We start from the raw sequence: 25,769 nt of genomic DNA on the forward strand, positions 1-25,769 counted from the left end.
CAAATCCAAGCAAGCTCCGCCCCCGTATGGCTTCCATCTGGCAGAGCAAAGCACACTGCGATCAACCAATCACAACGCTTCCATTCCCAAACTGACAGCATTTTTCTTCTTTCTGCTCTCTCTCTCTCTCCCGCTCTCCGTCGTGTTCTGGTGGTGGCACAAAAATTGTAGCAATCTTCCGCCACGCGATTTCAATAATCCTCATCTCGTCTTACCGTTCGGATGCGTGGGGGAGTTTCGCGCGAGCTCTAGAGCGCTAATCAGTCAATCAGTCACCGAAGAAGAAGTAACCATGATGGATCGTCTTCCTCCGGTACATTTCGCGGTTCGTGACGATGACAATGGCGGCGGTTGTAGTTCGCCGGAGCCGCCGTCGTCTTCGATTCCGACGACGGTTAGACAGCATCTGCGGACGCCCAAGTGCGCCCGCTGCCGCAATCATGGTGTGATATCGTGCCTTCGGGGACACAAGAAACTGTGCCGGTGGCGTGAGTGTTGTTGTCAAAGTTGTTTGCTGGTGGTTCAGCGCCAAAGGATTATGGCCGCACAGGTGGCACTGCGGAGGCAGCAGCAGCAACAGGTGGCCCTCGGAGGTTCCAGTGGTGGACAAGGAAGTGAACCGTCCGTGGTGGGAGGGAAAGTGCTGAACATGGAGGAGTTAATTATTCAGAAGCAGATCTACAGCCAACAGTTGAAGGGGGTGCAGCGATCGAAGATGGCCAGCAGGAATATAATTTACGGTGAGTTGGATTTTGGTTTTTCCATTTTGTGAAATCGATTGTATTGGTGCTTGCAACTAAAGCTGGGCTGCTTTGAAATTAAAACAGTATGACAAAAGTGGACGATTACCGAAAACAACAAAATGATTTAACGTAAACGTGCACTGTCCATAATCGCATAACTGTCCACTTTGAATGGGAAATCAAGCAAAGATGGGACTGATATGAGAATTATGGGCAGTGCACTGTTATCACACTTTTCAATAAGTGAAAACACGCTTATTTGTCGCAATAAAAAGATTTAGAAGTAGAGGTCATGGAAACGTTTTGGGGGGGGGTTATTTTGTTTTCAAAAAATTATGAGGGAGAAAGTCAGTTACGATGGACACAACAAGAAAGATGGACACTTGCTGCTTTAAATCAAAAAATCTTTATGGAATAATTTTAGCACTGCCTACTGTTAACAGCTTTTAACATGAAACAACCTCTTCATTTAGTTTCTGCAACCCAAGTTTTCCGGAGATCTCGGCAATCATTAAATCTATTGCTGTCATTTATTGAAAAAAAAATCCCCTACGTGATAGTGCGTGGGTGAATTACCAGTTACGCCAAACCCACGAACAAATGCATTGTTTACAAAAGTAGATACGTCCCTTAGAAAAAGTAATCGAGAATTCAAGACCAACAATTGAAATGGCCTCAACTCCCTTTTGTAAACCAAAGTCCGCCAACGCAAACCAACAAAAGGAACAAGTGCCTACGGAAATTTCTCCTCTACCCGAGTGTGTGTTAGGTTTGCGAATGTAGCTTGCGGTTCGCGAGAAAATGGCTTGATTTATACCAACAAACTGAAAGCAACTGAACTTCTCAAAATTGTAAACAACGTGAAACATCGTCAAAAGGTGGCCAATATTGGAGCGTTACCCCTATTTAAAAAATAAAAAGAACTCCTATATCAAGTTAATTTTCCGTATACATTTGAATGCAAATCATAAATAATAAATCATATTGCCAAGCAGAGCACGACTAGCGGTTTCCAGAAAACAAAGCAATAAATTCAAAATTATTCTAGCTTAGACTCTATTTTCTCGAGGTTCTAGAAGACAATTGACCACTTTGTCACGCAGTTTTGGCGTGACTTTCTACCAGCAATTTCACAAAACTGGACCAACTAATTTCTATTTTTTATTAAACGCACAAATGTGGGCTGCTTTTTTCGTGGTTCTAGAATAAAAAGTCTCAAAATAATGTTTATTTCAAATTTCCAGTGTTAGTAAACGTCATTTTAACTGCTCGAATAAAGTGGTTAATTTTCAAAATTTTGTTCCACGGCAAACTGCTTGATTGATGTGATCTATTACTAACTCCAAAACGGACCCTTTTGATCACTTTTTCGCGGTACGTTACCGGATGTAAGATCTACCACTGAATCCTAGTCCTAACTGCATCAAACTAGGGGAACAGGATTTTTCAGTGACAAGACTCGGCTTTGTCCACCGAGGATGATCTTGAAACAAGGAAAAAATAGTTAGTCTTCATCTATGTGATTCCTACACACTTAGAAAAATTAATGTAAATTTAGGTGCTCTGACACTGACATATACGAGCGTCAATTTTGACATAAAATTGAGTCATAATAGACGCGAAATTCAGCTCAATCAAACGTACTTTTCGTCGAGTACCGAACTTTTTAGTCTCGGAGCCCTTCATATAACCGTATGCGTGATAATGTTTGCACCATTGAGCAATGCCAAAATTAAAAAAATTCTAAAAAATTTCGTTTCCGAGTTTTTTATTTATTCAAAGGGGGAAGAGTCTTAACTATGTTAATCATCGATCGAGTTTCCACTTGCTGCAATTACGGCCTCCACACACTTCCGGAATGTACGGCAGGTTCTAATAATGTAGTCTGGATCCATTTCTCTCCAGGTACGGGTCAATGTTTGTCTGAGGCTTGCTGTACTCGGGTGGCGTTTAGAACAGGCTTTGGCCTTCATGACGCGCCATATTGAGTAATCCAGCGGATTAAGATCGGTGCTGGATGGCGGCCACATATCCTTCGCCCAGAACGGAAGATGTTCCTGCAACCACTTCTGAGTGCGGTTCGAGGTGTGGCACGGAGCCCCATCTTGTTGAAATACAACATTTGGCTTCGGTCCGTACTGTTCTTTGATCCACGGAAGAACATACTTACTTAAAATCCTGATGTAGACCTCCGTCATCGTCATCGGAAGCCACCAATCCAAACACCATAACGCTAGCAGGATGCTTGGTCAGATACACGTTCTTGTGCTCATTGGCCACGTCTTTTACCGGAAGAGAATTAATATACCGGTCGGTTCTGGAATTTGATACCGGATCGACGGTAAACATGCTCTCGTCGGTGAACAGGATTACCTGATTTTTTCGCCTGATCTTCCGTGCCGTAAATTCACTGATCCCGTGTTCCTTTGCCATTTTCCTTATTGAACACACTGGATTCACCCGAATCTTCCTTTTGAACCCGAGCTGACCTCGGACGACTTGTGGCCACCTTCGCGGATAGTTGTCCTTTCTTTTCTCGGTCTAAAACCCTTTTGACGGTCCACCGGGACACTCCCACGGTCTTTTTGCGACATTTGCGCATTGGACAAATCACGAATACGCTGCCACTTTGTCATGGTGCAACTGTCAGACTAAGTAAATCATTTTCTTTTATACACAGCCTACTACCAACAATCAATTCGAAACTAACGATTTTAAATTGGCTCACTACTTGACTAGCCTGTTGGTCCCAAGCAAATCGATTAACGTATCCCATTCTAGTATAAATTCCAGTACTATACTATGTTTGTTTTGAATCGCTATGAAAGTTTGACAGATAAAATGAGGGGTTCGTGGATTTTCCTATGTTTCGAGGGGTGCATCGATTAGCTTGGGACCGAAGATAGTACCAGAGCTGAGCCAAAAAGTTGAGCTCATTTCTTCGGGACCTTCTGGTCTTAGAGTTACCTCTATGCTACTACGGTATGAGCTATAGGTTACGTGCATGCAAAGAAAACCAAGGCATTGCACAATGGTCCCAAAGCCGTATTTAGGAAGACAAAAATGTTTGCACTAAAACCGTTGATTTTAGGCATATGGTGTATTGCGAAAAGTTTCTTCATATCTTTGGCCAATTTTTTTATGTTAGTGAAATTAGGGTGGTTCATAAAATTGGTGAATTGAAAATGTGAACTTTTTTATTATGTGAGATAGATCAGTGCAATGTTCTAGAAAGTTGCAGAACAATCAATTTGCGGCACTTTTGCTCAAGCCATCAAACTTCCATCTCTTATGGTTCATGAGTTATGATTTTTTTTTAAACAAGCATGTTAGGGTGGCCCCTGAAAAATTGGTTTTCTATGAATATCTTTTCATACGTTCAAGGTTGCAAAGACTCATTTCAGCTAAAACAATGTTTTTCTAAATTATGAAATAATTAGATGCCATGATCAAATTTTGAATTGGTAGGATACAAGAAGAGGTTGCAAAGAATGTGTTTGACATATTTCACTTCATGAGAGTCACAATCAGCGATTTTTCACAAACTCACTCACTCACTCACTCACTCACTCAGCGATCAGCAAATGGCTGATTGTGACTCATAGAAAGCAAAATTTACAGGTTTTATGTTTCCAACGCATACTTTGTAACCTATTCTTGTAAGTTACAAGTAAAACATGCCATCATACCATCTTTTGGTTTTATTATTCCGAAAAACATTATTTTAGCTGAAATGAGTCTTTGCAACCTTGCATACGTTCATTTATCGTAAAAGAAATGTTCTAGACACTTTTAGAACTTTCAATGGCAAATATGTTTGCTGAAGCAACCAAGTTGCTATCTTTTTTTATTGGAAAGTTAAAGGCGATTTTCTTCAAAAAAAACTGGCATTTTTCAATTGTCAATATCTCTAAAAGGAGCAAACCGATTTTCAAGTTTTTAATTCCATTTGAAAGATCATTATTTTGTTCATTTACTGTGGGAAAACTGCGATTTATGTTTAAAGCATTTGATTTAATTTAAAAAAAAAATCATATTTTTATGCAAAAAACTGCCATAACTCTTCAAACAAAGGAGATAGTATCTTAATTGCTTCGGCAAAATTGTGCGCCATCAAAAGTTCTAAATGTGTCTAGAACAAAGTTTTTGCGAGAAATCAGTGTATTACAACATTTTTGCTTCTAACACCAGCAAGCTGTCTGTTGGCCCAGACCTTATATAAATGTCATTGTGTTTACGTATGCCAAAGATGGATTCTATCTCGTGTAAAAAAAGTTATTTTTAAGTGTGTAAGCTCAGGTGACTCGCGCATTACAGAAGGAAGCAGCTGATCCTGGCGAAGCCATGGATGTCCATTTATAACCCGCTATAAGCTGAGATTCAGCTAACAAATGGGAATTTTGCCGAGATCTCAGCTAACAAACATAATTTTTTGCTGAATCTCGGCAAGTTTTTCACTGAGATCCAGCAAAATAAAATGCTGAGCTACTGGTCGGTGCTGCCCATCTCGGTAAAAAAAATCTAAGTGTGTAGGGACATCCCACTCTAAACTTTGTATTTCTCTTGACATACCTATAGATACCTGGAAATATTTAAAAATATTTAAGAAATATGGGAAATGGCCTATGGATGTAAGATTGGGTCCATCGCTAAAAATCTGTTATTTATCAATTTTATCTAGATGAACGCGTCATTGGGACGGTACTAATGGATATTTTTGGTCGCTATTTGAAATTTAGTCTATTACTGAATTTATATATGGGCCCAAATTAGGGGCATTTAGGCCGAAATTACATCCATTCCTCCTACTTAAAAAATACCTAGCGATAGTTTATTTCCTTGGTTGCTATAGACAAATTTCAGTTGTTCATGTTTACGACGGAAGGGATTTTGCGTGGAATTTTATAAACTTCATACGATATTAACATTTATTCAATTAACAGTACTGCATCCAGTGTGACTGATTTACCCAGTCCCAGAAGGGAGCATGAACGTCGGAACCTATCGACCATTGCTCGTTTAAGTATATAGTTCAAATAAAATATCTGGAAATGACTTTTGTGTTATAATTATACTTTTCAGTCGCTAGGAGGTTGATCGTGTGATGATGGCAAAGGGCATATGAGAATGGGAGCTGCATCGAAAGTTATTCGAGTTTTAAAACCATTCACATCATACTTTTGGCATCTGGATAGACGCAGGACTACGTCTTTAATTTCTATACTGGGGTTCACATTAAAAAAATAAAAATTCAGACATGTAACGAAAAATCCCAAACACGGGCGCAACGATAGAGCGCAAATCGAACAAACGACATGTTCCGCATTCTCACATGAGCGAGCGCAATGCTCGGTTGATCGCTCACCATTTCACCATTGAAAGGAAGGAGGAGAAAAGCAGCGATAATAAAAACGCTTACCAAATCGTTTTCTTCGTCATTTGCTTTCGAACAACGGACGAATACGAAGACGACTGACGACGACGAAAGCACCCACATCGACCGGAAGAAAGGCTTCCCGCAATAGGCAGCATGACTAGGCCGCCGTCATCCGGTTGGCATCGACTTGCACTGGTGTGGCCAGCATTTGAAAAACAACCGGCCCTTTTCAGGGCCACCAATTCAAAAACGGAAAGAGTTAAGAACTAAATGATCAACGTATTTGTTCCGTCCACTAGCGGTCCTAAGTCAAGCCTCCGTTCGTGCCCCTAGGCACAGACCCTTCTACTTTTTTCCTTCTGGATCACGAGCTGGCTTCGTTAGCATAATTGTAATACGTACTCCTTACATTGAATCCACACTTCATTTTATATAAATTTACTTTTCATTTTATCAATTGAAAATCATTGAACCAATGGAGCAAACAACAACAAACACATCACTAGCAACCGACCATCACACTTACGTTGTTACTACGATTGTCGCCGCCTTTAGCTACTTTCTTCTCCGGTTAGGGAGAGTCTTTCGCTTTCAGGTCAGACACTGTTTCTCGATTCTAGGAGCTACTTTTTTCCCCGGTTAAGGAGAGAAGTTTTCACTTCTAGGCCGAAAGTTCTTTCGGATTCAAAAAAGAGAAGAATCTGGAGTAACCTATGAAACTTAATTTTATTCAACAAAATAGTACAAAGTGATCTTACAGCTACGTGTTGCATTAGCAACTTATAATTATGTAAAACTTTTACTTGGTTCGTCCAGGGTTTTACATATCCCTTTCAATACCGGACTTTTGACCTAATTTTGCCTATTCTATTAGCTAGGATTTCGATCGCCCTTGAAAGGGTAAATTTGTGTTATTTGGATCTTATATACTATGCCCTCTCAGATCTGGGATTTCTCGGGTTATCTTGTAAATTTATTTCTTTTTGTAACTCAGATCTGATATGGCTCTACAAATAAGAATGAGACATTTGTAACGTTTAAACATTATAATTATATCCTTCGTTAAGGATAAACAGAGAGGGAAAGCTAAACGTAACCTAGATGCGCAAGCATGCCATGCGTGGGCGTGTTTATCCTACTTGAACGCAGAAACGTTCCTAAGTAAATACTGCAGTTAGATTATGTAAAACGAGCTCTCGCTCCTTTTGCCCTACTTTTCATTTCATATTCTTGGCCTTGGTATCAACGTCAGCTAGGGCTATGCAAACGGGATGCAACTGTGAGTATCTTTTGGTTTTGGTTTGAAATTAATTGCCTCGCGGTAACAACGATGAAAATGAAGTTAAGATTTGAAATACTTAAAAGTACTTAAGAATACTTAATAAATATCGGAGCTAAAGTTTAGAGTCGGATGCCCCTAGTTTGATCCGATTCCGTTTAGTTTTATGACAGCATTAATGGTGGCAAAGTTGCCTGGAAAAAGTTAAACGTCAAAATTTGTTTATCTTTCGATGGTTTTGTTGTGCGATCATTGCAACGATGTTGTACTCCAGCGTTGGATCAACAAGTTGCGTGACATCCTCGATAAGGGCGATTAATCTATTGGAAGCAGTTACTCATGAAGTGCATCTTGAAATAGGTGGAAGCTCAATCGTTCCCGAAAAGTTTTCCTTCTTCCGGATGATCCGATGAAGGTTATGTGCGCTTGCTTGGAATTTTTTGGAATAGGCTGCCATTGACAATATGCTGTGTATTCCCATCAATGTTAAGCGTCTTATTTGTCGGCTTCATAAACCGCATTTGATGATGATGATGATGATGGTCCCACCTCTTACCCCTACAAAGGTTTGAGCTGGACGAGTTATCTTTAAGATAATTAAATATAAACATTTTGATCAGGTTTGCAAACAAAATCGAGCTGGTTACAATTACAGATATAAATGTCCTGTTAAATATGCTATAGGCATCAACCAAAAACATTCAAAGGTGTAACTAGTTATCAAAAGTCCAAGTATAGTCCTCGACAATACTTCCATTTACACGTGACCTGGGATTTACACGTTTAAGCTTCCGCAGTGCCAGGACTATATCCAAGGAAACGACTTCCAGCCAACCCTTTACTAATTCAAGGCTTTTGCCACAATTTCTACGTATTAGTCATTTATACCTGTATTCCACGCGCGAGGCTCAAACCATCGTAGACTACTCAAAGCTATTTTTACTATTACTACTACAAAATCAAAAAACTAAAAATCCATCATCACCATCGAGGCAAACAATGTAGTTTTTTGTATATGCTACACCAATTACTAAAATGTCTTTATGACAGTCTCCATACAAAATAATCCGTTAGAGATAACTTCGTCAAGATACATGATTTATACATTCATAAAAATTTAACTGCTCAATAAACAGCTTTTACATGTGAAATTCAGCGTCTCTTAAATTCTGTTAGTGTAGTTGCACGTTTGATGTGTCTAGGCATCGAATTGAAAACATTTATACCTTTGAAAAATAATGAATTTTGTGAAGCATTATTCAAAAGATGTGGTGTTCTTACTTCATCCGCGTTTCTAGTGTTATATCTATGAAAATCACTTCCTCTTTCAATCCGATCACACAAATATCGAGGCAGCAAACCGTTAACTACTTTAAAAATGAACACCATAGTCAAAAACACAATTCTTTGCTTCACTGACAGTCATTGCAAAGCGTCCAGCATAAAAGTTGAGGAAGTGAATCTATTACATCTTAAAATCAAACGCATTACTTTATTCTGCAAACGCTGTAATCTCGATATTTGTGTTTCATTGGCCAAAAATAAAATGGAAGGGCAAAAGTCTAGATTAGGGGAGATGATTGATTTGTATAACTGTATTTTACTACCAATAGTTAAATCGTTTTTCAAGCGACATAGGATTCCATACTTCTTGGCAATTTTCTTGATGACATTGTCAATATGAGAATTGAACTTGAGTTTGTCATCAATAATCACGCCAAGATATTTAATTTCCTGAACGCGATCAAGTGTCTCATCATCAATAACAACAGAGACATCATCATCTACACTATTCCGCGAAATTACTATGAATTTAGTTTTACTTATATTCAATTTCAATTGTTTATACTTCAACCATCTACTTAGAGAACGCAAATCTTCATTCAAGCGTGAAACGGCTTCTTCTAAATCTTTAGCTGCAATGAATAACACAGTATCGTCAGCAAAAAGATTAATATCACAAAACCGTAAAACTCGTCGCATGTCATTAATATACATAATAAATAACAGGGGCCCTAATACACTTCCCTGAGGCACTCCAAGGTCATTGTCAACGGGACAAGATACAAAATCATTAAAAACAGTCCTTTGTGTTCTGTCAGATAAATAGCTTTCAAACCATTTGTATGCAGAACCCGAAATTCCAAAGCGCTTGATTGTTCTCAACAATAAGGGCCTAGAAATTGTCTCAAAAGCGCGTTTTAGATCCAAAAACACAGCAACAATCGTATCTTTATGCTCCAAATTTTCTTTCCATTTAGCTAACACTAAGTTTAACGCGGTTTCACAAGAATGGCCTTCCCGGTATCCCGATTGTTCCGGTATCAACAAACAGTTACTATTTAAATATTCTAACAGCTGGCCTTTTACAACAAGTTCCAAAATTTTCTCTAATGTGTGCAACATGTTGATGGGACGAAACTCTTCGGCTTTAATCGTCCCAGCAACTTTTTGTATAGGAACAACTAAAGATTCTTTCCAAATATGCGGCACGTGCCCAGATTGCAATGATTGATTAATAAGGTCCCGCAGAGTGTGTCGAATGACATGAAAGCAATCTTGAATAACTCTAGCATTAACATTATCTACTCCAGCCGTTTTTCCTAATGAAAAGCAAATATTTTTAAGTTCATCTAATGTAATTGGGTGAAAACCATTAAATCTACAATTACTATTAATCGGCTGTTTTATTTCGTCCGGTTCATTGATCAGTTCAATAGATTGATTGATCAGTGAAACGCTCTCGACGAAATAGTCATTAAACTTAGAAGCAATTACTTGTTCTGACTGTTCTAATATGCCATCAAAAGTTATGGTCCGCGATTTACAATTACTAGGCTTCATCAAAGATTTCAAAATTTTCCATAACTCTTTGCTGTTGTTTTGATGCTGATCAATTTTCCTCTGAATATATTCACATCGAGTTTTCTTAATCGATTGTGAATATTTATTACGCACGACCGTGTACCTATTCCAATGATTATCACTATTAGATCTACAAAACTTTTTGTACCATTTGTCCCTCTTACGTTTAAGACGCAAAAGATCCAAATTGTACCAGCTGTTCGAGTTTTTCAAAGAAACAAACTTTTGTTCAACTAATTTATTGGTACAAGTTTTCAAAACGTTAGTAAGAACAGCTGCATCTTCATCTAAAGTTCCGGTAGCTAATGGAAAATCCACGCTTCGCTCAACAAGATTCGAAACAGCTTGCTTCGAATATTTTCTCCAGCACTTCAATTTTACAAAATTATCGTTATCGTTAACACTGTCTAAGAAATTAATTACTAAAGTTTCATGATCGGTTATTTTCAAATCAGCTTGAGTAACTGAACTGACAGAATCAAAATTAGAATAAACATGGTCAATCAAAGTTCTACTGTGCCGGGAAATACGCGTACATTCACTTACTAATTGTTTTAAATTAAAGAAATCAGCTAATTGCTTCAGATGGTTCGAATTGCTAGTATCATGCCAATTAATGTTAAAATCACCCGCAAGTATATTTAATTTACTAGAATCTAAAAATGTCTCGAACCAGTTCTCTAAAATTTCAATAAAACGCTGATTACTTGAACTGGGAGAATGATACAAAACACCATAATTACCCATCTTCATGCCACGTTCAACTGTAATGCCTAAGAACCAATTGCCATCAATAACTTCGTTTTGGCGAATATTGAATTGAACTGATTCTTTGACATAAATAGCAACACCGCCAGTGTGCCTCGAATGTGACAAACAAGCAGCAGCTTTATATCCCGGAATGCTATACTGATCAAAAGATTCAATTTCTACAATATGTGTTTCTGCTAACAAAACTCTGTTGTTGTTGCAACGATTTTGTCGGAGCTGCGGGGCCTCCCAGAAAGTTCTGGAATTGGATTCCTTTTCTCTTCCGTCGACAGCATTGCTAGAATTATTACTCGATTATCCTTGTGATTCTGTGTTTGAAAGCGTCACTCGATTATGTTTTCTCTGTATCTAGGCGGATCCATCTTTTTAGTTTTATTTGTAATCATTGTGAGGTTTATACTTCAGGATGCACTTCATTGACACCTAAACGCATCAATATATGCTTATTGATTCCGTTTGAAACCGAGCGGTTTTATAATTGCTGATAAAACATCTTCAATGAGTATTTTGTCATGACATCAATAAATCAAATGCCGAGCAGGTTTATGACTGATTTACTGAACAGTTTTATAAAGCGATAGAGTGCTGCATTAAATTCATTTTTAAAACCAGACACTTTCTGATTATCTCGTCAGACTTTAAAAGGTTTTTAAAACAGCATAAAGGTGAACTACTAATCAAGAATGATTTGCATTTTTCAATGCTGTATTTAAACTAAAAAGATTGCTTATTGCCGTTATAAAACCACAATAAATCAGAGTGAAAGCCAAAACGCTGTTAAATTATTACTTGGGATGTGTAGAATTGGTAAAAGTTATCTCTAAAACTATGAAGGTCCACTGTGGCATTCAATTTTCAACATATCCGGTCTGTTTCAACTGCCCTGATGCTCAACCCGATGCCAGGATTGAAAACAAATTCTCAAAACCAGTAAACTTGTAAAATGAGAAAAAGAGAAAGTGACATTGCCAGACATCTTGGCACCTAGTAATGTAAGCCCTGCTAGGATGGCAATACATTTTCAAACCCAAAGCCCAGTAATGATTTGACTTGTAAGAAAAGGATAACCTCATCCTCGCAACGCTGCCACCGACAAACATATGGATCGGATCGAATTTCCTAACCAGCCAAACGCGACATTAACGGTTAGCTTCTGCTGATGCATGTAAGGATGCGCCAAATGCAGACCAACAGCTAGACAGTCCAATGTTCGGCATCTTTCTCCTTGTGTTATTCTAGGACCAACTGTAATAGGAAACTATGAAAATTTTCGTTTTCCGCTACAGGATCAAGGATCGAATTTCAGGACTCCTGACTGCAAATGGTTGCACGGGTGTTAAACTATACAAGCTGGGATTTTCACGCGACACTGCCAGACAGAGTGGCGGCGAATGTTTTTGGTCCCCGGCTAGAACTAATTGAGATAATTACTGTGAAATGGGAAAAGTGATCTTTCATAGTATATCATTGTAATAATTTCCATTGGAACTATTTTCATAACCTAGTTAGGTAAGCCATATAGCTGAACCTATTGTGGATTTTTCCCCGTGATCATTTGTTATAAAATTTCCCAAATAATGGCCTAGTTTTCCTCAGATCATCAAAAGAAGAAATCGAAGCTGTGTAAACATTATGATTAAGATTTCCTCTTTCAATCTACACGGCGGTGGTGGCTGGATTGTTCTCGTCCCGGCCCATATCGCCAGATCAGAATGAGGCGAGAAATCATTCCAGTTTGTTGTTTTCCTGCTTTGCGGCGCTAATAAAAGTGTAACATTTGATATCTAGCTCTGCCCCTGCCATTGTCCCCTCCAGCAGGAACGGAATCTTAGCGCCGAATTCATCAAGAATCCATCCATCCTCTCAATTTCCTCGGAGGAAGGAACAAGTATGGAATCACTCGGTATGGCAACATTTGTTTCATTTTAATTAGTAGCTTTCATTCGAAACGGCCGAAGAAAGAATAGGTTACGAGAGGCTGGATGAAGGGCCCTCCAGCGATCGTAAAAATCAATCTGATTATTTTGTTTCCCGCTTTGGGGCGCATCAATATAAATGTGAGATTTTGATGATTCCCACACGTGCTTGTGGTTGGTGGTTTTTGATAAGCATAGGTACAGGAAAACGAACGAAAGATGAGAGTACATCAGAACTGAGTCGAATTCGATGAAAATTGATGAAAATTTTACTCAGTTTTCGATAATACTCCTAGACAGTTTAAAATATTCATCAATTTATCTGATATTCGAGACGTTTTTCGAGCAATCGACTCAATTCTGAGTGACTATCATTGGTCGTGTAAACACAATTTCTTTCAGAGAGGGGAGGAGTTACCAATGCGTGACAAGCATTGTACCAAAGAAGAATACTAAGATGAAACAGTCGAAAGAAAAACTTTAAATTTTAGTGTTCTTTTTCACGGTCCCTTACGTCCCTTACATCCAATGAATACTGCCCCCTCGATAGAGTTGAAATTTTGCGCTTTTTATTATCAAAACAACCACACCAAAATCAGCGATGTCCCATTTTTTAATTACTCGATTAACAGCTAAAATTATATAAGATCTAAAAAAAATCTTGTTACAAAATGGGTGATGATCCTGTGGAGGTGTTAATGCTTATATCAGCATGATATAACCGGTCACAAACATTTTACTTTTAGGTTTGTTAATCGATTATTTGAATGAAAATCGGACATCACTAGATGAATGTGAAACGTCATTTCAAATATAACGGCCGTTCATAAATAATGAGACAATTTGAAAGGGACCCGGGTTAATCACAAATTACGTCCCCACGGTAACTGAAATAAACACGAGTGCTGAGTCGCTGGAAATTTGAAACATTTTGCTGATTTTTGACTTGGTGAATGATCAGTAAACTTTCCAGCAAAATTCGAAACATCCAGCAATTTCAACTTCTGTCAAAATGGAATAAATATTTTACTGAAGCTCACGTCGTTTTCGTTTTGCGGTGTAGCTTACATAATTTAGGGTGTAGCCATCAGTTGCACCTTTGTTAACAAACAAATGATGTTGAGCCATCGACGATCCGACATGCCACTGGAGGATTTCGTTTATCCGTAATTCAATTTGTCAAATGAGCGAATCGATCTGTCAAACGACTTACCTTACCAATCAGGCTAATGCCTTGCTGTCCTCTGCTGTCCGAAGAAGTCGTCTTCACTCTACTCGATCCATGGCCATACATACCGACCTCGTAGTCTGCGAAGGGTCCGCAGGTCGCCTTCTACTTGGGCTCTGAACCATTTGGTGGATTATTTTAACTTTTGGTTAAAATTTGACAGATGGAAGGTTATCGATTAACCCTGTTATCCGAGCGTGGTTATTTCTGACAGACAAGAAGTTAAATGTTGACAACCGTGGCTGAGTTCTTCTCGAAAACCGGTCGATTGACAGCAAAGGGATTTTCGAACATCAAGAATAACTTTCGAAATGTCACTTTTAACCACGAGTTAAACTTCACTCGGCACATGGTTCACAGCCTTGATCGATTCACCTTGCCCGCTGCGCGCCTCTTCTTATTGTTCCTATAGGGTCGCTTTCTAGAACCATTTTCATTTCAATTTTTGCAATGTGCACGATGGATGGTTCTCCCAGCAGCTGGTGCAGCTCGTGGTTCATTCGCCTCCTCCACATTCCGTCATCCATCTGCACGCCAGCGTAGATGGTACGCAACACCTTCCGTTCGAAAACACCAAGGGCGCGTTGGTCCTCCACGAGCATAGTCCAGGTCTCGTGGCCGTAGAGGACCACCGGTCTAATCAGCGTCTTGTAGACAGTCAACTTCGTGCGGCGGTGAATTTTATTCGACCGGAGCGTCCTCCGGAGTCCTAAGTAGGCACGATTCCCTGCCATAATGCGTCTTTGAATTTCTCTGCTGGTATCATTTTCGGCGGTCACCAGTGAGCCCAAATACACGAACTCATCGACCACCTCGATTTCGTCACCGTCAATCTGAACTCGGGGTGGGAGGCTAACATTGTCTTCCCTAGAACCTCTTCCTTTCATGTATTTTGTCTTCGATGCGTTGATGGCAAGTCCAATCCGCCTAGCTTCAGCCTTCAGTCTGATGTACGTTTCCGCCATCGTCTTAAAGTTCCGTGTCTTGATGTTGATGTCATCGGCGAGGCCAAGAATCTGGATGGACTTCCTGAATATCGTGCCACTCGTGTCTATCCCAGCTCTTCTGATCACACCTTCTAACGCGATGTTGAACAGCAGACACGAAAATCCATCACCTTGCCGTAACCCCCTCGCTAGTGTCCTCGAAACTCGAACAACGCACATCACTCGATCCATCGTCGCCTTGACCAATCGCGTCAGTTTGTCCGGAAATCCGGACTCGTGCATAATCTGCCATAGCTGATCTCTATCGATTGTGTCGTATGCGGATTTGAAATCGATGAACAAATGATGTGTGGGCACGATGTATTCGCGGCATTTCTGCAGAACCTGCTAAATCACGAAAATTTGGTCCGTGGTAGCGCTGGCACCCATGAATCCTGCCTGGTATTGCCCCACGAACTCTCTTGCAAATGGTGACAGGCGGTGGCATAGAATTTGGGAGAGTACCTTGTAGACGGCGCTCAGCAGTGTAATCGCGCGGTAGTTGCAGCAATCCAACTTGTCGCCCTTTTTTTAGATTGGGAATAAGACATCTTCTATCCACTCCTCCGGTAATATCTCCTCCTCAAAAATCTTGGCAATAACCTAGTGCGGCGCTCTAGCCGGTGCTTCAACACCGTATTTTACTGGCTCACTTGGTAGTTGGTCTACACCAGTTGATCTGCTCCTCAACTTCTTGAAGGTCAGGGGCCGGTAGCCTGTCGTCTTCTGCGCGTGCTCCAAGGTTTGTTGCCGTGCCACCTTTGTTTTCTGCTGCATCACCGTAGAGGTGATCGTCATAGTACTGCTTCCACCTCTCAATCACCTCACACTCGTTCGTGAGAAGGTTATCCTCCAAGTGTTTGAACATATCGGCTTGCAGCACGTAGTCTTTGCGCGAACTATTTAGCTTCTCGTAGAACTTCCGTGTGTCGTTTACGTGGTACAGATTTTCCATCGCTTGGCGATCTCGGTCTTCCTGCTGACGCTTCTTCCATCGAAAAACCGAGTTTTGTCTGTTCCGCGCTTGTCTGTATCGCTCCACTTTCAATCTCGTGCGGTGTTGCAGCATTCTCGCCCGTGGTGCATTCTTCTCCTCTACTAACAGTTTGCATTCGCCGTCAAACCAGTCATTTCTTCGGTCCGGGATTGCAGTACCTAGTGCCGCTGCAGCAGTACTACCTATGGCGGAACGGATTTCCCTCCAGCCATCTTCAAGAGGAGCTGCGCCAAGCTGCTCTTCCGTGGGTAGTGCAACTTCCAGCTGCTGCGCGTAGTCCTGGGCAACTCCGGCGTCCCGTAATTGTGGCGTCCGACTTCGACGGGTACGGGTGTTATGCACCGTCTAGAGTTTTGAGCGCATGCATACTGCCACTAGGTAGTGGTCCGAATCTATGTTCGCACTGCGGTACGTGCGGACGTTGATAATGTCGGAGAAGAATTTCCCGTCGATTAGAACGTGATCGATTTGGTTTTCTGTGTGTAGGTCAGGTGATCTTTGTGGCGTTGTAGATATCCTTGCGGGGGAAAAAGGTACTTCGAACTACCATTCCCAGGGAGGCTGCAAAGTTCACGCATCGTTGGCCGTTGTCGTTCGATACGGCATGCAGGCTGTTTGGCCCGATTGCCGGTCTACACGGAGAAAAAATTAAACCCAAAATTTGAGTTCTTTTTACTTAATATTGACTTCAGCCTCTCACTTGCACTCTTTATTGTTGTCAAAAAAGGAACGAGAGATTCTACCCAACGATATAGTTCAGCCCAATAAGTTACTTTTGAGTAAATTGCATATTCTCAAGTTAACGTGAATTAAACTTAATTTTGGGTAGAATATACTTAAGAGTAGGTATTTTTTTTGCTGGTGTTAAATGGAAACTACTATATTCGATTTACTCAAATTCGGGTTATTGGGCTGAACCCCGGAATTGAGGGGTAGTTTTTCATCTCCGTGTATACATTGCCTCCCGTCCTACCTGAGCGTTCATGTCGCCGATGACGATTTTGACGTCCCGTTGCGAACAGCCGTCGTACACCTGCTCCAGCTGCGCATAGAACGCTTCTTTCTCGTCGTCGGGTCTCCCTTCGTGTGGGCAGTGCACGTTGATGATGCTGTAGTTGAAGAAACGGCCCTTAATCCTCAACTAGCACATCCGCGCGTTGATCGGCTGCCAACCAATCACGCGTTGGTGCTTCTTACCCAGCACTACAAAGCCGGTTCCCAGCTCGTTTGTGGTGCCACAGCTCTGGTAGAAAGAAACCGGTCGATGTCCACTTTTCCATACCTTTTGTCCCGTCCAGCAATGTTCCTGCAGTGCTACAACTTTGAAGTTGCGTGGTTGAAGTTCGTCATAGATTAACGTATCGCAGCCCGGGAAGCCAAGCGATTTGCAGTTCCATGTTCCGAGTTTCCAATCGTAGTCCTTATTTCGTCGCGTAGGTCTGTGCTGATTGTTCCGATCCGTATTTCTTTCTTCAGTATTTGCAACTTTATGTTTTTTTTTTCAGGGCGGCTTGTTGGGCCTGCCCAACCCCCTGTCTCACCGGTGGACCATCGTGCACAGCTTTGTTTAGAGTCCCACGCTGGCACTAGGACGGTGATCAACCGCTCCTAACATGGAGAACAGACGTCATTTTGAACCGCACCTCCATGGTGAACAGACACTCGGATTTGGTGAAGCATTTCCTCTATCACCGTACTATCAACAATCAATACGAAACTAACGATTTGAAATTGGCTCACTACTTGACTAGCCTATTGGTCCCAAGCAAACGATTAACGTACCCCATTCTAGCAGAAATTCTAGTACTACACAATGTTTGTTTTTAATCACTATGAAAGTTTGACAGATAAAATGAGGGGTTAGTGGATTTTCCTATGTTTCGAGGGGTGAATCGATTAGCTTGGGACCGAAGAGAGTACCAGAGCTGAGCCAAAAAGTTGAGCACGTTTCTTCGGGACCTTCTAGTCTTAGAGTTACCTCTATGGTACTACCATAGAGTCCCTAGACTAAGACTAGAACCAACAATCAATACGAAACTAACGATTTTAAATTGGCTCACCACTTTAGTAGCCTATTGGTCCCAAGCAAACGATTAACGTACCCTATTCTAGTTGAAATTCTATTACTACACTATGTTTGTTTTGATTCGCTATGAAAGTTTGACAGATAACATCAGGGGTGTGTGGATTCATGCAGAACATGCAGGGTTGAGTGAAATTGCTTGGGACCGTTGTTCTGGTACTGAGTGAGCCAAAAATAATAATGATTTTCTTCGGGACCCAGTGGTCTTAGAGTTACCTCTATGCTAGAACGTCCCGAAGAAATGTGCTCAAGTTTCAGGAAATTTTGATACAGCTAGAGGTATAAATATGAGGTACCTAAGCTCGTTGACGGCATGATTCGCTGCCAGACTGTTGAGCAGTTCAGTCGATTTGAATTCTCTCTAGTTTCGTTCGTTCGTTCGCAAGTCGAATTAGCTCCGCGTTGTGTAGTGACGCTCTCGCTGACCCAGCCATGGGTAAGAAATCGCGTGGTAACGCGAGTGCCGGTTTACCGGGAAAACAGACTCTCCCAGGAGACGGCGCGACCACCGAGCCAGCCCAAAAGAAGCAGAAGAAAACCCCATTGCCCATCCCGACAGGCGTTGCGGACCCGCAGCCGGGGCCTCCCGGAACTAAACGACCCAGACCTGAAGACAGCAGCGCCACCGTATCAGCAGCAAAAAAGCTGCTGAGCAACAATCCGTTCTCCGCCCTGCAGAACGGAGCCCAGCCACAGTCGGACCCTGAGACGGTGCCGAAAAAAGTTAAGTTGCCACCCTTCTATGTGAAGGGCTTCCCTCCCGGGCTATGGGAGCAGCTGGATTTCTACATTAAGCAGGGCCTTCGCTGCACCATTCAACGGTGCACGGAAGGCTACAAACTGATGGTCCCGGCCGAAAAACACTTCAACGCAGTTCAGGTCCTCTTGGACAGAATGAAGCTGGAGTACTTCTCCCACGACATCGAGGCCACCAAGCCGCTGAAAGTGGTGCTGCGCGGGCTCCACGACATGGACACCACCACCTTAATGCACGAGATTAAGGCGAACGGCCTCAAGCCGGTCGAAGTCCACAAGATGACCCGCAGCAAGGCCATCAAGTATCGTGACCAGCTCTACCTGGTCCATCTGGAGAAGAACTCCACAACCGTGAAGGATCTCCAGACGACACGCACACTGTTCCACATCGTAGTGAAGTGGGAGCGGTATAAACCCACCCACCGTGGCGTCACTCAGTGCTCGAACTGCCTATTGTTCGGGCATGGCACCAGGAATTGCCGCATGGCCAGCCGCTGCATCAAATGCGGCAAAAACCACAAGATCGACAACTGCGACAGCATCGAGGAAGCCACTCCCACATGCGCCAACTGCGGTGCCGCCCACAAGGCCACGAGTAAGGCCTGTCCGAAGCGGGCCGAATACGCCGAGATCCGGAAGAAGGCCTCGTCCAACAGCCAGCCCGGTCGCAAGAAGGTTCCAGAAAACAACGCGCAGAACTTTCCTCCGTTATCACCGGTCCAATCACGGCCAATTCCAGTGTTGCCGCCGCTCCCGCTCAACCAACAGTTGGCTGCCGCTGCAGTACCCGGTCAAGCCTCCGGGCCATCGACGGATCCCCCTGCTCCGGGATTGGCCGGTACAACCGGTGAAGCTACAGACGATTCTCCGCTGTCAACGGATGAGATCGTCACACTGTTGGCCCAGGCCATCATCATCAAGCGCACCTGCGCAACAAGAACACAACAGCTCCAAGCTATCATCTCCTTCGTCGCTAATTATGGACCGTGAACCCATAAAGATCGCCAACTGGAACGCTCGCTCCGTAGGGGCGAAAAACATTGAGCTTGCAGACTTCCTCCGCAAGCACGACATCGACGTGGGCCTTCTCACCGAGACCCACCTCAGGGGCGGTGTCGCGGTCATCATCAAGAAAGGCATCAAGTACTGTACCCTACCCCACTACCGCACTTCCATCATCGAGGCCGTCGGCGTAGAGGTGGAAACATCTACCGAAAAGATCCGGTTCATCGCCGCCTACTACCCCCGGCAATGTACCATTAGCAATGGTACAGCACATCAGTTCAAGAACGACCTTGCCATCATAACCCGCACCAATGCCCGCTTCGTAATCGGAGGGGACCTGAACGCCCGGCACGAGGCCTGGCGAAACTACCAGCAGAACCAGAACGGCCGCCTACTATTCGACCATTCCCAGCATGGTCTCTAATACATCTGGTTTCCGGACGAACCAACCTTCACATCATCGGCGGGCAACCCATCGACGCTGGACCTGTTTTTGGCAAACACCGGATTAGCCAAGCCGGTTGCCGTCAACGACCAGAGTTCGGACCACCAACCGGTGCTGACCGAGCTGGGCTGCAACGTGGCCCCTGCACCGTGCCTGCGGAAGGACTACCATCGAGTCAACTGGGTCCAGTTTCGGCGCGTGGTCGACAACCCACCGCTCGACACAGTGGAGGCCATCGACCGGGCCCTGGAGGGTCTCCATCAAGCCATATCCGTGGCTGACGAAGAGTGCGTTCGACGAGTTCCTGTGAGGGGTAAGTTTCAAGCAATTGATTCCCACACCAAACTCTTGATTCGGCTCAGAAATGTTCGTAGACGCCAGTTCCAGCGGACTGGGGATCTGCAGCGTAAATACGAAATGGTCGTTCTGAATCGGCAGATTGCTTCCAGAATGGTCTCAATCCGGAACGAGAGTTTCGGGCGGCTCGTTCAGAACCTGGACGACCGTTCCAGACCATTCTGGAAGGTTGCCAAAGTGCTGAAGTCTCACCCCAAGCCCATTCCACCACTTAGAGTTAATGGTGAACGGCTTATCACCAACGAAGAGAAGGCCAATGCGATTGGGGAGCACATTGCCCAGTCGCATTTGCTTGGCTCCAAAATCCTAAGTCCACTCGAGAACCAGGTTGCGCAGTGCGTCCAGACGTTAGATGCCTCCCCTTGTGCCGTCCCTCCAGAAGAACGGATTACAGAGGAACAAATTTGCTCAGCGCTGAAACACAGTAAGAACATGAAGGCTCCGGGTTTGACGGAATATTCAACCTAGAGTTGAAAAATCTCAGCGCGAGGGTGCACTCGCTGCTGGCTGCCATTCTCAACAGATGCTTGGAGCTGCACTACTTTCCAAGCATCTGGAAGGTGGCAAAAATCATCCCGATCCGCAAACCTGGGAAAGACCCTTCACTACCGTCAAGCTACAGACCGATTAGCCTGCTCTCAGCGCTGAGCAAGCTGTTCGAAAAATTGATCCTCAGCCGACTAAACAAGTTTGTGGAGGAACATGACATTCTTCTTCCGGAAGGCATTCCACCAATCATCAGCTACCCGAGCAAAGCTGGAGATCAAATTGAAATCAAAATTTGCTGTTATGATGTAACTTATTTTGAATACTCCAGTTGATCTCATTTTGGTTGACTTAACGGTTAACACATCAAAAATGAGAGCAAAATTTTACACTGTTGAATCAAACGGAAAACTAATCTTGCTTTCAATGAAATCAATTTGATTACTGATTTTGCATTCATAATGTTTAACTGAATACGGGCATGGCGTAAATGGTTAGTATCCATGCTTCTCACGGTGAAAGAGTTGAGCTCAAATCTCACCCCGGGCAAGTCATGAAGGACCTAAAATGTGTTAAACAAAACAAATAAACAATAATCATTAGTTAACAGCAAAACTTCAAGTTAAGTTGCTTTCATTTAAAAAGTTTTGACTGCATAATGAAAGCACAATATGATATCAGACTTATGTCACCACAATTGAAATCAAAATGAGTTTTCATTATGATAGTTACTGCAAACTTTAATATCGATTTGCTTTCAATTTGTTTACCGACTTTGCTCGGGTAGTGTGGGTGATGAATAACATCCGAAGTAACAAAGCTGTATCCAAGTCCACCGCCATGGCTTTGTTAGACTTCGAAAAGGCGTTTGACAATGTCTGGCACGACGGACTTATATACAAGCTTTGTAACTCTAACTTTCCACCATACCTTGTGAAAATCACCCGTAACTACCTCCAGCAAAGGTCGTTCAGGGTGTCGTTGAATAGTTCCCTTTCGGGACAATTTCCGATCCCAGCAGGTGTTCCGCAAGGGAGTCTGCTGGGACCACTGCTTTACAGCATCTACACGTCGGACATCCCTCCTCTAGGAGACGGATGCGTGTTCTTCCTGTTCGCAGATGACACCGCGATAGCCGTCAAGGATAGGATGCCTCGTGAAATTACGAACAAGCTCCAACGATGCCTTGACACCTTTACTGATTATGCCACCAAGTGGAAAATCAAAATCAACGCCTCGAAAACCCAAGCGATCATGTTCCTTCACAGACAATCACCAAAACTTAAACCGTCTCCCTCCTGTACCGTAATAATGGATAGTACAAGGGTCGAGTGGTCCGCTGATGTTACTAATCTCGGGATGTTGTTCGATGAGAAGCTCCTGTTCCGCTCGCACATAGAGAAAACCCTAGTTAAGTGCTCCGCCTTGGTTAGGTGTTTGTATCCGCTCAATTGCCGCAGATCCCGCCTCTCAAGGCAAAACAAACTGGCTGTCTACAAACAGATCATAGCCCCCGCGATCTTCTATGCCGCCCCGGTGTGGGAATCGTGCGCTCAGACCCACAGGAACAAAATCCAGGTTGCACAGAATAGAGTGTTGAGGATGATCCTAGATCGTCCATTCGACACAAGAATAGCAGACCTCCATCAAGAGGCAGAAATTCCCAAAGTAGATTCCAAAATTGAGAATATGACAACCAAATTTATCCAAAAATGCAATCTTTCTGAACATGCTTTAATAAGCAAGTGTAGGTTAAGTATATATAGTAGAGTAGGTTAGTTTTAAGCTGTAAATAGTAGTATTAAGTAGTTTCTCTTCAAATTCTAAAAACAAAACAAACCAATCCCACCAAGGTGGTCGACCGTGTACTAAGTCTAGGACTAATTCTGTAAAACAAATTTTGAATTTTGCCCATACCTAAAGATGAAGAAAGCAATTAAATCACTTAGAAAAATGTATATGGTAATCATCCAAGTTAAACTGAAATAAAGATCATTTAAAATAAAAAAAAATAAAAAAAACTAAACTCGCTGTCGGCATTCTTATGACGGACTGCGGATTGAGTGGACGATCAGCAAAGGACCACCAGCAAAAGGGATAGCGGCACTAGTGGACCAACAGAGGGAGCAGCAGATTCGTGGAACCGCGACCGAGGCTGAAAACCTCGGTCGAGTCACGACAGTATGCAGACCTACGGCGACATGCAAAGCCCTCGGAAATAAGTGAAGGAGATGCAGTTGTTCTTAAAAACTATGAACACGGTAAGCTAGACCCGAAATTTAAGCTGGATACGTTCAAAGTTATAAGTCGTTCGGATAATGACACAGTCGTCAGGAATGATTAAGGAGTAACATTACGACGATGTGTCATCCATCTAAAGAAATAGCTGGGATCAAGCAAATCAGTCGATTTCTTCCAGACGTAGTAGACCCTTCTTCAGAGTTAAATTCATCTCTACCGCTACAACCAGGATCAGCATCATACCCATCATCATAATTGCTAAAAGTAACAGAGGGAAGCAACTCTAGTACGCAGCAGAACTCGCTAAAGAGAACCAGAGAGAATTCACCGCAGTCAACTTCAGATCGTCCAGTTAGAAATAGTCTTTCCCTACCCGATGAGCATGTTGGTTTGCGTGGGCGAGCCTTGAATTTCTAGAAATCATCAAGAGAAGTCATTGTTTACAAAAGCTGTTAGGCCCTAATTCCAGCTCTATCTAGAATATATGCTTTGAGTATTCATCAGTAATCATAAAAGGTAAGATATAACAGTGATCTACTCACGTTACGTGAATACACACAACCGCAACATGACCGGATCATAAGGTTGGCCTGTTACCACAAAATGTGTGTTCCAATACTGTATGCATGATATCAAATATAACTAGCCTAGAATAAATAACGATATTTAGAATGAATTGTGGCACACATTGAATTTCACACCTTTTACATTTTTCATTCCTTCATACTGTAAAATAATTGCTCCTCCTATTTGCTGCAGCATCAGTAAAATTTTGCTGGTTTTTCAGCAATCTGCGTTCACTTTATTAAAAGAACATTTTGCTGGTTTACGGCCATAAATATTAGGTGTGTATGTAGTGGCCATTTGTGGACCTGAAATGACTACTTCCAGTATGCTGCAGTGCAGCAAACGTGGAGTAACATAACGTATGCTACTCTGGAAGTCCACTATCCACCATCGTTTTTCAACTAGATCTGAATGCTCAAAAATTGTGTTTTCTGTGAGAACCTAACATTAGAAGGAGTATGAGGAGAAAAATCTAGAATCGTTATATCGGCCATAAAACGCGCCGACATTATTTTGAAAAGTAGAACAGCAGTAAGTCTGGAAGTGAATCCAAAATAGAGCAAGACGACGAAATCCGATCGCCAAATGAAATACAACTACTTAGCAGAAAACGGTTAAAACTGCGTTAAAACAAACGGAACCCCATGCTGGGAGGGAAACGAAAGGACAACCAAAAAGTATACATACACAACAGCATCGCATCAGTGAATTAGGAACAAAAAGAGAACTACCTTCCTAACAAAAACAGAACCTCTGCTCGAAGCAGTTTGCTAGTAAGAAAAGAAGGGGAATCCCGTCAAATCCCAAATTAATATGTATATTTGTTTGACTGACGGTTGGACATTTATACATATTTCGTACTAGGTTCGTTTGTTCTGTATTATACCGCAGAGCTATAGTAGATCGTATTGTGTACGACGCTGAATAAACAACAACTGCCACCACCAATGAGACTTGTTGACGCAGCCCAGCTGGTCCGCTGCGGCCACTCCAATCACAATCGACGATGCACTGACTGACGACGATGACTGACGAGGGCGTCGGAGGATTTTTGCTTTATTTTTAAATCCTCAACAAATATGGAAATTATCCACTTAGCAGCATCAGTGGTATCTTTTCGGATTGCTCATACAATTCCCGATTAAAACAAATGGAAACAGTAATTCCCCTCGAGGCGCGACATGGATAATTTAGACCGCGCGGTTTGTTTCATTTCCCACTCGCTATAGATGACAGCGCTCGGCTTTGAAACTTCACCCCAATTAGCCGTATTAATTATCACTTAACAAGTTTCCTTATATCTTTCCTCATTTCTCGACAGATTCCCGCAAATTTGCTTCACTGTTCGAATCCCCACTGACGGAGCGGATCCGAAAGCGGCGAGCATTCGCCGACAGCCGGCTGATGAGTGCACCGATTCTGATGAAAATTCCCAGCCCTCCGCCACATCAGCAGCAGCAATCGCCGTACCTCATCGCCACACCTGCCTCGTTTATTCCGCTGAAACCGTTGATTCTACCTCCGTTCGAGTTTGCCCAGAGGAGTCTTCAGCTGGAGCAGACCTCTCCACCTGCACCATCGACGAGGCCGCCTTCCAAACCGAAACTATCGTTTTCCATAGAATCCATCATTGGGGTCAAATAAAGGTGTGTTCTTTCCTAAAGCTT

General features: G+C 42.6%; 1 protein-coding gene across 1 annotated transcript; it reads left to right on the forward strand.

Annotated features, from left to right (window-relative positions):
- Positions 1 to 292: 292 nt before the first annotated feature.
- On the forward strand, positions 293 to 25,755 carry dmrt11E (doublesex-Mab related 11E). The gene is made up of 2 exons (XM_065227828.1): positions 293 to 740; positions 25,424 to 25,755. Exons 1-2 carry the CDS (start codon positions 293 to 295, stop codon positions 25,744 to 25,746), a joined length of 771 nt encoding a protein of 256 aa, XP_065083900.1. The 3' UTR covers positions 25,747 to 25,755.
- The last annotated feature ends 14 nt before the right edge of the window (positions 25,756 to 25,769 follow it).

Source organism: Ochlerotatus camptorhynchus, unplaced genomic scaffold, assembly GCF_037179485.1.
Source record: "Ochlerotatus camptorhynchus isolate MF236.1 unplaced genomic scaffold, CSIRO-AGI_Acam_v1.1 ptg000276l, whole genome shotgun sequence".
Classification (NCBI taxonomy): Eukaryota; Metazoa; Arthropoda; class Insecta; order Diptera; family Culicidae; genus Ochlerotatus; species Ochlerotatus camptorhynchus.

Excerpts from the sequence above, each read along its gene's own strand:
- dmrt11E (XM_065227828.1), top strand. The coding sequence starts at position 293 with ATGATGGATCGTCTTCCTCCGGTACATTTCGCGGTTCGTGACGATGAC. Across the intron at positions 741-25,423 it reads CAGCAGGAATATAATTTACG|ATTCCCGCAAATTTGCTTCA; the intron begins GTGAGTTGGATT and ends ATTTCTCGACAG.